This window comes from Poecilia latipinna, unplaced genomic scaffold (assembly GCF_001443285.1).
Source record: "Poecilia latipinna isolate Pla-1442-1.1 unplaced genomic scaffold, P_latipinna-1.0 Scaffold1501, whole genome shotgun sequence".
Taxonomy (NCBI): Eukaryota; Metazoa; Chordata; class Actinopteri; order Cyprinodontiformes; family Poeciliidae; genus Poecilia; species Poecilia latipinna.
The window spans coordinates 262,992-274,698 of record NW_015114117.1 but is presented as its reverse complement, the minus strand read 5'-3'; the positions used below and the strand labels follow the sequence as shown (position 1 = coordinate 274,698).

The 11,707-nt window shown below is 38.1% G+C and overlaps 1 protein-coding gene across 1 annotated transcript in view; it reads right to left on the bottom strand.

Moving 5' to 3' along the window:
• Positions 1-1,195: 1,195 nt before the first annotated feature.
• nlk2 (nemo-like kinase, type 2) overlaps positions 1,196-11,707 on the bottom strand; it is a 36,207-nt gene continuing 25,695 nt past the window's right edge. The window contains exons 4-11 of the mRNA XM_015057943.1: positions 10,709-10,815; positions 8,889-8,974; positions 7,802-8,011; positions 7,476-7,577; positions 6,919-7,005; positions 5,944-6,142; positions 5,604-5,697; positions 1,196-2,432 (exon numbers count right to left, since the gene is read on the bottom strand). Coding sequence (XP_014913429.1) covers positions 2,378-2,432; positions 5,604-5,697; positions 5,944-6,142; positions 6,919-7,005; positions 7,476-7,577; positions 7,802-8,011; positions 8,889-8,974; positions 10,709-10,815 — 940 coding nt within the window. The 3' untranslated portion in view covers positions 1,196-2,377. The remainder of the gene's footprint in view (positions 2,433-5,603; positions 5,698-5,943; positions 6,143-6,918; positions 7,006-7,475; positions 7,578-7,801; positions 8,012-8,888; positions 8,975-10,708; positions 10,816-11,707) is intronic.

The window sequence follows — 11,707 nt, the reverse complement described above, 5'->3', positions numbered from 1 at the left end:
AGTTTTTAAAGTTTTTGGACTCCAGTGAACCACAGCAAGAGCCGTCATCCATTATCCACACAGTGGTGAGGCTTCCTACGAGGCCAGCCGACCAAATTTACCCCAAGAGCACAACGGCCACTCATCTAACCCAACAGGTCACAAAACACTCAACATCCAAATAACTGCAGGCCTCACTTGCCACACATAAGGTCAGAGGTCATGCTTCCATCATGAAAAAAAGAGATTGGACAAAAAGGGCCTGCCTGGCAGAGTTCCCCAATGAAAACCACTGCTGGGCAAAAAGAACATTAAGAATGGTCTTTGAAACATTCTGTAGAGTTATGAGACAAAAAGTTAAATTCTTTTCAGATGTATTAAAGTAACACTGGTTCAAGTAACACTGCATTTCAGAAAAAGAACAGTAGAGCATGGTGGTGGTAGTATGATGCTCTGAGGCTGTTTTGCTGCTTCAGGATCTTTTAAACTCGCTGGAATCAACAGAGTTTTACCAAAACATCCCGAAAGAGAAAGTCCGACCATCTGAAGCTGAAACGAACTCTGGTTCTGCAGCAGGACAATGACCCACAACACAGCAGCAAGTCCACCTCTGATTGGCTGAAGAAAAGCTACTCAAATCCTGGAACACAGTGGTTCCGACCCAGAACCTTTCCCAGGGAATATTTTACGTTTTTAAACAAGAAACTCTTTATAGAGGTGTGGTCGACTATGACAGTTAAAAAACGAACATGTACAAACAAAAGAGCAAGAAATAGTTGATAAAGTTAGATACTCTTTCCAACATATCAAGTCTCCACTGAGACCAGAAATTTAGATCCAAGGTCTGTACAAAATACGCTGTTCATGCAAGTTTCAGCACAAAACCAGGCTAAGAAACAAAATCCTTGCTGACCCAAGAGCAAAGCAGCCCTGTGTGTGAATCTTATAGTAATTTTGAAAGTGTTTGGAAAAAGTTCTGCTGTATTTTTTGTTTTTTTACTTAGAGTATTTCTGACCCAATTCAAATGTCCAGCAAATGTAGACAGACTCCACATGTTGAATGTTATTCAGTAGCATACCTCTGACATTAGCAGCTTTACTTAAAAGTCTAACTTTCCATCACAAATATTGCAACCAAGATCAGCTAAATATTCTGCAAAGTGATTAAATGCATTAATACTTCTTGAATTAAAACATTGTTGTATTTTTAAAAAACAAATTACATAAACCAATTAAAAAGACACATAATTTCTTCCTCGCTTTTTCAATTAAAATCAGAACAAAAATCTCATGTTAGATCAGTTAGAATTACATAAATTATTTCCATTTATTAATTGCCAGTCTTTTTGGCAACTTTCTTTAAATTCACAAGTTCCCGTACATTTACTCAGAATCAGTGATAACTGTCTTTCACACTTTTATGCTGTGGATGGAAACTTCTGTTTTAACATGCAAGAGCAGGAGCAACTGGGGTTGAGAGTGAAAGGACTGAGAGGGAGACGAAAGGCTGGGAACCACTGCTCCATCAGAACCGGGACATCCAAACAGAACCGGGACATCCAAACTGAAGGAAGTGATCATGCAAGGAAGGTTCGATGGCAGAATCTTTAGAATTCCTTCAACTGAAACCACTTGGAACGTCAGGAGCATCCTCCTATAAAATGTACGCTTATCCTTTTACATTTTTGCATAAAGTGAAAACTGTGCAGACAAACACCCATTTAGAAAGCATGTACTGTTTGTACACAGGGCCCATTGATTACTTTGCTGCATAATTCCTGCCCGAGGCTCCTAATCTTTGGTAAATTAAACATTTGATGAGGGAAAAAGAAAAAAGAAAAGAAAAGAAAAGACAAATGCTTCCAACAACCAAAGTTTAAACATTTTTCACATCTCTCAAACAGCATGTTTTTTTGTAAAACTTGGGGTATCTGTCCATTCTACAGACACATTTACAGTTGATTGTCTGGATACGAAGCAACTTGAGATCTAAAGAACCATTGCAACATTGCTGGTTGATGTAATAACAGGAATATGCCAAAGTGTATGGTTTGCAATAAATGCAAGTAGTTTACATCTGGCAAAAAAAAACAAACCTATACATCTTTGCAGGTATTGGGTAGGATCATCAACAACTGTACTTTGTTTTCTAAAGATTTTATCGTCTACTTAGCAACTAATACATTAGTACACCTTCAACATTTGTTCTATCAAGCTGCTGTCCCATTCATTTGTACATCAAGATTTCAAATCCAAAAGGTATCAGTCGTTTTCTCCATGTGTCCACTTGAATAGATCAGAGCCGCAAGTTCTTCACTCCAGTGAAATGCTACGTAATTATTAGGTGCTTTCGGGTTCCAACGCGTCAGCTGGGGAAAACGATGGTGCACAGCAGCATCTATTCCCACACAAGCGGAGACGGAGGCATTTCAGAGGGTTGAGCTACTGTGGAGCTGTTTAAAAGCAGGCCGACAAATTAATCAATGGGGAGTACTCATTTGTTTATTGGCTCATAGCAATGCCTATATGATTAAGTACAATATGATTATTCATGTCGTAATAATTTAACACACAAAGTTCATGTCAATATTTCAACCAGAGACTTCATAGAACTGAAATCAATATTATAGACACTTAAAAACAAGTGAGTCGATGGCCACACAATTCCATGTGGACGGAAGATGACGGGCCGACTTTACCTTGATTGTTTGGCAAGATTTACATAAAAATAAAATATCAGAACATCAGAATTTTTCATGAAGCAATATGTTTTTTCAGTGTAGCAAGAAAGATTTCAGAGGGCAAAACCTGAATAACAGCAATTTAATTTTAGTGTAAATGTACAACGGGCAGCAGCAGTATCCAGTACATACCTCTGACTTTTTCTTTTTAATGCTTACAACCACTAACTTTGAGGTATTTCATTGGGATGTGGGATAAACCGACACAAAGCAGTCTGTAACTGTAAAGTGGAAGACCAATTATCATTTCCCTTTTTATGAAATTGAAATCTGAAAAGTTTGGGACGGTATTCAGATCCATCATAGAACCACTGTTCGTAGCTTAAAGTTTTTGCACATCTTCAGACTGAAGTCATTGCAAATTGAACTTGCTCCAGCTTTCTTTCATCAAAGACTTTCTTCTCGTCACTCAAAGGCCAGAATAGGGACGGCATGTCTCAGATTTGTCCTGAATGTCCCACATGAACCCATGTTACCATAAGTTACATGCTGCTTCTGGTGTCTTTTAAAAGGTATTTTCTTCATCAGTGTCAGAGTAAAGGGCAAGCTTCTAAAATTTTGAACTGGAAAAAATAAAATAATGTATGAAGCCATGCTTCCCTTTCATTTCATTTCAAAATGATATTTTATCCATTGTCAAATAGACAAGTGATTGTGAATTACACAAAATACAAATAAAATATACTGGAGTTTTATAGTAGTTTGTAGTGGTTCAGATGTGATAAATGTGAAAATGTATTAAGAGCGTGAACACTTTTGCTCACTGCAAAAGCTGAAGACACCCTTTATGAGATTTATAATCTTTACAGATGTTTCAAACTTGGAGTTCCTACTAACAAACTTGCTTCAGTAGATTTTTGTCCCACGACTGAATGAGAGCTTTTGGCTTCATTAGACCAGTTGAAGGCAATTGGATCCAAACCAGTTTAAAAGAACAAAACATACCACTAGACAGTTGAAATGGAAGATATTCTCAGAATTTAGACACCATATTTTGTTGCACATCCTATAAATTGAAAGATTTAAAATACTTTAGCTTTAACCCACAGGTCTGGACATAATGTGTCGTTGGGAGCTGGGGACATTTTATTTTATGTGAGGTTGTTTGTGGGTGTTGGGTGTTTGTATTTCACCCAACACTCCTTTACATTTTTGTTTTTCATGATGGTGGGCCTATAGTTCTTTAAATCTATTGGGTTTTTTAAGTTTTGGTTCCATAACAGCATGTTTTAATGAGGTGGGGGAAAACACCTGATGACAGGTTAAACACTTTGTCGATGTTTAACCTAGATTGCCCATAACAGTCAACCTGGACTGTTGCCATGGTTATTCAGACACGGTCACAAGGTATTTATTCAAATTTACATATGTATTTATAGGTGGAGTCAGGGCGGTCTATGTGGCAGCTGCACATGGTTTTATACATGTGAAAGTTTTAGTGAAATATTTCCCTGCACCAGCTTTTAGTGTGAAAGCTGCATACTTTTTAATACATGTTTCTGATGAGGAAACAACATTATAACATGATATAAATCTAAAAAAGTCAATTTGACATAATACTGCCCCTTTACGTTTTTAAGCAGAGGCAGGAAGATTTAGTTAAGACTCTTCATATAGTCATCTATCTTGACAAAAAAAACCCTGAAAAAAAAAGTAACATGATGTTTGATATGGTGTGATTTTTGATGATTCAGCATTTTTTTTTTTACTAAACATTACATCACTAAAACTTGTTTAGCTAGGTAGCTTTCTATACCTGCTGTTATTTAACCAAGTTTCCAAACAATAAATGTTTGATAACTGTAAAACTGCAACAGCTCTGGATGAAGAAAAATGTTACTTCACTGAATAACAGTAGCAGATGTAGCAGCTGTATGTACAGCAGTCATTAAGGACAGCTCTGCTTTCTGTAATCTTCTGCTCCATCTCTTTCTGCTATTATAAGTTCCAGAAAGCATACACTGCCCTCTACTGGCAAAAACCTAAGATTACAGCTATAGAACACAGCTTGATTTATTATGAAGCAGTTTGGATATGCATGTTTTCAAGCAGATGTAATAAAAATAAAAAAAAGACGTCGGTCCTTGAGAAGCACTGATCTAGAGCATCGGTGGGCAACTCCAGGCCTGGAGGGTCTCCTGCAACTTTTAGATGCATCTCTACTTTAACACACCTGAGTCAAATAATGAGGTCGTTAGCAGGACTCTGGAGAACTTGACTGCACTGAGGATGTGATTCAGTTACTGGATTCAAGTGTGTTGGACCAGGGAGACATCTGAGAGTTGCAGGACACTGGCCCTCGAGGACCAGGATTGCCACCCCTGCTCTAGAGGGAAGTTTCTGAGCAAAAGACAAGAGAACTGACAAGAAGGGACTGATGTCAAAGTCAAGACTATTATTCTGAAGTCAGGAGGTTTGATAGTTACTACTAATGATTTGGATTGTTGTGCTGCCACTACTTTATCATGTTGAACAAACTGGAAGCCTACAGGAAGTTTGAGCACATCAGAGGTTTCAATCTGGAGCAGGTGACGCGTACAAGCGCTTTAAATTGGAAACTTTTTCAAAGGGAAGCAGAACACATCCTGTGATGGAAGAAATATACAGCAATAAGTTTTCTAAATGATAAAATCTCTAGGTACACCTGCAGATAAAATGAAAATACACTAGACACTTCTACATTTCAGGGATCACAATTTCTCTTATGGGCATTACTGAAGCAAACAGGTGAGCTCCCTTTTTTGACAGATAGTTCATGATACTTTAAGCATATACACAGTTTGTTTGGCTTGTTTAAAAGAGCGAAAGACCATGAACTCTAAAAAAGGCCCTTGTTTTGAACATCACCTGATGATTGTATGTAGTGAGAACATGTCTCCTTACCTTATGAAGCTTTTGAAAGCAGCTGATTGAGGGTTAATGCAGAGCGGCACCCGACTCCCCTTCTGTTGTTCCAAAATGAACTGATGGATGATCTCTATGTGGGAAAAAAAACAACTTTTCATTTATCCAAATTCATGCTCCCGTTTCAAATTCCTTCACTTGCATTTCAAATCAAATAAAAATGATCATTTGTGCCATTTAGTCTAAAACAAGAACATTTTTGCACATTTTCTTATGTTTTATTATATTGCACAGTTTTTCATCTGCCCAACAAATGTTTATATATCATGCTGTCCAATGCCACCAAAATATCAGACTGCTAAGAGCAGAGAAAGCTTACCTTTGACCTGCCTCACAGAGGTCAGGTTTTTCTCAAAACCATCATCAAACTTGGAGTTTGTGACTGGTTCAAAGTCACTGGTGTAAACTCGGCCGGAGGATGTGGTGTAGCAGCATTTGCACATACACGTGTGGTAGCGCAGTCGACCCTCGTCTAGGTAAGGGTGAGCCAAAGCGTCCTTGGCAGAAATCCTCTTAGACTACAAATCAAATGCAAGAGATAGATAGTCTGAAAAGCTGCTTAGTTGAATTTCATTGTAGACATTAGCTTTTGAAGGACTTGCATTTTCTGAGAGAGTGCTGTTCACCTTGACAATTTAAGGAATGGTCCTCCTCTCTTAATAAAAAGGCTTGAAAGCCACAGAGGAAGAAGAAACTTGTTGGGAACAAACATGTGAATAAAGGACTGTGTGGCGTTCTCATCTGGTCGGGGTCCAGATAAGAACTGCAGTAACAACCCCTGACTCAGATACACAGGAAAACTGAAGTTTGCATAACTTTTACAGCATAGGCTGGAAAATTCACCTCCATTATGATGTAGTGTTACTAATGGGCTTCAGATCACCGACAAGCTCTTTGCTTCACGTGAAAGCTGAGAGTTAATCCCTCAGCTTTCACATGATCAGCCTCAACCAATGACGCAATAAGACTGAAACAATCACCCCTAAAAAAATGAAGCAATGAAAGCAGTACGTTGGATTATTTTCCTCAAGATTCTTTGAGGTGAGTGAAAATGTATGCAGGGAGGCTTTACTCTGATGTTCATCGCTCTGCTTGGAAAATTCTAAATAAAGCATGTAGACAGTATGCTTACCATTTTGTAAAAAAAAAAGAAAAAAAGAAAACATTAATTTATGCTTCATGATTAAATTGATAATCTTTTGTTGTTTTGTACAGCCCACCACCTCCACCATTTCTAAAAATCCTAGAGGAAACCATGGACTCAGTGAAAACATTTGAACATATAATGACTTACTGGATCAAACACCAGCATCCTGCATAACAGATGAACTGCTTCATGGGTTGCCTGGCTAGACAGTGTGTACAGAACAGGAAGGGATGGCTGTAGGAACAAACACATTGAAAGGAGAACCAGTTCAGTGACTCTTGAATAAACAACAAAAAAAGTTGCGCCATGCTTCCTGAAGACAGAATTAGTTTGATATACTGCAATAGGAACTATATGATTACTTGAAAACCTTATAGCTAAAGAAGTATTTCACCTAACACCTTTAAATTTAAATCTAACAAATTAATACATTTTTAGATAAAAATTTTCAAGGATTTTCAAAGAAACTCACAATAATAAAGGAGTTCTGGATACCGTTCCAGTTTGAGAACTTCTATAATGTCATGACCTCAATACTGTACAATCAGTGAAAATACAAATTAACAAAGATCTAAAATAAAAGCAAGGGACATAGAGGCCAAAGAACCTGCTGGCCACTACCCCAGTGCATTATGGGTTTCTTTTCCTAATGCAATGATGGCCCACATGATGTTTTTTTTTCATTCAAACTCCAGACTGATTACCTGCTTATGAGTTCCTCTGAGAATGTGCGCCCGTGCGCCTTCACATGCCGTCCTCATTGCCTCCATAGAAGGCGTCCCCAGTAGGTCAGTGATTAAATCCAGCTAAACACAGAAAAATCCACTTTAGAAATGCCTCCAAATGTGTGTCATCATGGACCGCTTGTCTCCAAGAACACCTCTTTAATCAGTGGCTGGCAAAAGACTGAGAGTAAAGTGAGTGTGAAAAATATAGCAGCTTCCAAGCTTCACTCACACATAGGCATGTGGCTCTGTTCTTATTCTTCATTATGATCCCAAAAGCTGTAGTTGGCAGAGGAAGAAGTTACCTGCTGAATGGGACTTTGAGCTTGGAAGAGGATACGCCGACCCAGCAGCTCTGCAAAGATGCAGCCCACAGACCAAATATCGATGGAGTTGGAGTAGTGCCGGCTGCCCATAAGGATCTCTGGTGCTCTGTAGTACTGCGTCACCACTTCCTGAGTCATGTGCCGGGACTCATCCAACTCCTCCACACGGGCGAGCCCAAAATCACAGATCTAAACACATCCACAGAAATGTTACCATTAACCACTCTTTTTAATTTATATTCGTAGTGCTGTTTATGCTCCCAGGACCTTCAGGCTTCGTTTACTGGGAGCAAAAAGTCTTTGTTCTTCACATGCCACCAAGTTGAAGATGGAACAAACAGATCCACTATTACTAGTTCAATTTTGAAGAAATTATCTGTTCTTTTTTTTTCCCCAATTCTTGCTGATATTGTGTTTTATTATGCAGACAATTTCTTCACCCAATTTATTTATTAGGAATGAACAGCTATCATCCAGATATGATTTTCTATCTCTGTGCCCTACAGTTTCTCTAAATAAGCCCATGTTTCTCACTCTGCATCATGACAGCCTCTGACTCTTCAAGTTCGATCATTTCAAAAGAGTTTCTGACAGAACTACAAACCCAGCGAGCATTGAAGCTTTGACATTTTCTAAAATGCAACAGAAGGTTGCATTTTTATTTCTTTGTTTTAGATCATGTTCTTCCAGACAAGCAAATCAGATTGAAGTTAGCTGTTGAATTTGACAAATCCATTGTCAAATTAAACTTTTGTGAAGCATCTATTACAATTTCTAAACACGCTTTATGATGGAAGTATGGTGCCATTTTTCTGTCTTAAAGCTCAAAGATATGAAGCCGTTTATGATTCGGAGGAGAATTAATGCTACATCATCAAACACAAACTGACACAGACAAATGGTAAACATTTTTAAAAACTTCTGACAACACAGAATGAAAGTTAAGCAGAAACAAACTACTTTATTTCTTTTGGGAATATTGACCAAACACTTGCTATAAATGTAGACCTACAGCATAAATGCATCTGATGACATAAATGGTAGCAACACAACCTTTTTCACACACCTTGAGCACACAGTTGCTGTTGACCAGGAGGTTGCCAGGTTTGATATCTCGGTGCAGAATTCCAGCAGAGTGTAAGTATTTAAGTCCTGCAGGTAACAAATCAAAAACATTTAGTAGATAAAAACAGTTCTGGAATCATCCAAATAAGTAACTCCAGTCCTTCACCGACTAGTTTGAAAGCCTCGACTTTTACAGTTAGTTGATAGAAGCTCAGCACCGGATCATCTACATCATACTGTTAGTAGTATCAGTACTAACCCTAACCCTAAGATGTGAAGTCTTCCTACACATCTTCTAAAAAAATACATTATACATTGTAATATTTTTTAATAAAGGCTCCAACAAAGAAAATTAAGTGAAGCTCAAATATGAATTCATTACACATAGTGAAATAAAATTAAATTATATTTTTGGTAATTTTAACTATTGTGGTTTACAGATAATGACACCAAAATTCTGTGCCTCAGAAATGATTAGATTATTGCATAAGATCAATAGAGATCTATATCTCATATGGAAATTTGAGGCTTCATTTCTTTGAACTCAGTACTTGGTTGGAGCTTCTTTTGTATGAATTACTGCATCAGTGTGGAGTGACACGGAGCTGATCAGCCTGTGGCTCCGAGGAGGTGGAATGGCTTTGATAGTGACCTCTAACTCATCTTCCTCTTCCTCTTAACAGCTCATAGAGAAATTCTGTGAGGTTCGGCTGAGGAAGGGCTGCTGAACCTCATCATAGGCACTATGGTTCATTTAAGTACCATAGACAGAGTGGCCAGATGCCACTGGCCACTCTGTCGGATCCTTATGAAGAATGAAATCATCATGCAGTTTGTTAGCACAAGGATGCATGAAGTGCCCTGGCAGATGACTGTTGACTTCAGAAAACCCAGTTGACCAACATTCACAGAAGACATGGAACCCCATTTCACCTGCTTGCCTGTGAAAGAGGAGCTTTTTGGTTTTAGATTTGCATTTTGGAAGTTACTTTATATAACTAGCTTTGGTAGTTATTTTTAATATTCTATGCCCTCACAGCTGGATTGCTTGAAATTAATAGACTCAAGGGATTTTTACCTCATCTTCTCACTTACAAGCTGAAAAGGTACAAGACATTTCTTGTCCCCACAAAGGACTGTGACAGACTACTCCAGAAATTAGCAGTGATGGAAATGAAGATTAATTGACTTGGAGAGGGAAAGTCAAAACTGGATTTAGAAACGAGACTTTACCGATGATTCAAAACAGTAAAAGGTCTGATGAACTGTTGAGAAGCTGGAACTCTCTCTGTGCTAAGCCAAAGGACAAATCCCTTTCCCCAACTCATGGAATACATTTAACGGAGCGAACGTCACACTGAGACGACACAAACTGGCCAGCCTTGTGGAGGACTGCCTCTTCAAACCCTTCACCCAGCGGAAAGCAGCAGCAATCCATAGTCAAAACAAGCAGCAGCATTCCATCTGGGAACACAATGTATCCAATATTTAACTCTTACACAACTTAATCTTAATTTTTAGAGATACTGAATTTTGGGTTTTCATTATCTGTAAGCCATAATCAAAAAATTACAAGAAATAAAGGCTTAAAATGTTTCACTAACAGATCATAAAAGGAGTTTCACTTTATGAAAATGGTGACAAAAAGATTCAACGTTTCACAATATTCTAATTTTTGGAATCCAAAGTTACTGGGGTTTTTTTGGTGTGTTGCAGCAGGATTTATCCCATTTCTTGTTTCAGTAAATTCCCTCTTAACCCTACTGCTGTAAGAATACCAAGATGATAAAAAAAAGAAAAAGAAATAAAATAAGCACTTACCCCGAAGAATCTGATACAGAAAAACTTTGGCATGATCTGAGCTCAGAGGCTGTGGTGATACAATGATCTTATGGAGGTCACTTTGCATAAGTTCAGTCACAACATAACTGAACGTTGGAAGATTAAGGTTGAAAACTAAAATATTAATGAAGACTAGTTCAACAACGCTGTTATGCTTCAGTCGTAGTTTGTATGTTCAGAAAGGTGGTGTTGAACTGCAGCCTCCTGCTCTCCAAAGCTCCAAGACTGAAGACTCTTTGATGCAGAAGAAAACTGAGCCGCTTTGCTACATCTGACTTTTTACATTTTCAACATGAATTTGTAAAAATACAAAACTTTGTCCATCTCAAATATTTCCAAGGCTTTTTGGCTTATTTTGAATCCAACATAAGGGTTTTGATTTCTGCAGTAAAGCACAGGCCAATCTACAATAACAAATAGCTAACCGCCTACATCTCCATCTTGGGAGAGAAAACAATAATTTAAGCAGGTAAACAATAAAAAATAGGTGCTTTTTAATATTTAAACTTCGCCCAGAATAGATAGAGGAGACTTCCCGAAGCCAGCAGATGGGATCACGTTATAACTCCTGGTGACTGGCCTACCAGGAAGCCCCCAGGCCCTGCTGAGAGGAACACTGTAGGACCTCACACTGCAGGCTAACTGGTGGTGCAAAGGATTTCTGTAAGTAGAATTGAGAGCTAATCTTTTGGTTTGCAGGCTCCTCTCCTGTGCAACCAGATCCCAGTGTTAGTTTGGGAAGCAGACACCCTGTCTACTTTATTGTAGGCTTAAAATGTCCTTTTTGTTGAAGCTTAGAGTTAGATTGGCTAAAGTTTCCTTTTCCATCTCTGTACTTTACCCTCCTGTTATGTTGTTAAACTTTGACCCGTTTCAAAGTTTAAAAATTTTTTAAAAATAGTTAGAAGTATTTTTTCTGCATGAAATTTTTTCTATTTGTCTTAATAGGTGCACTCTATGTATAAAATGAAAATGGTT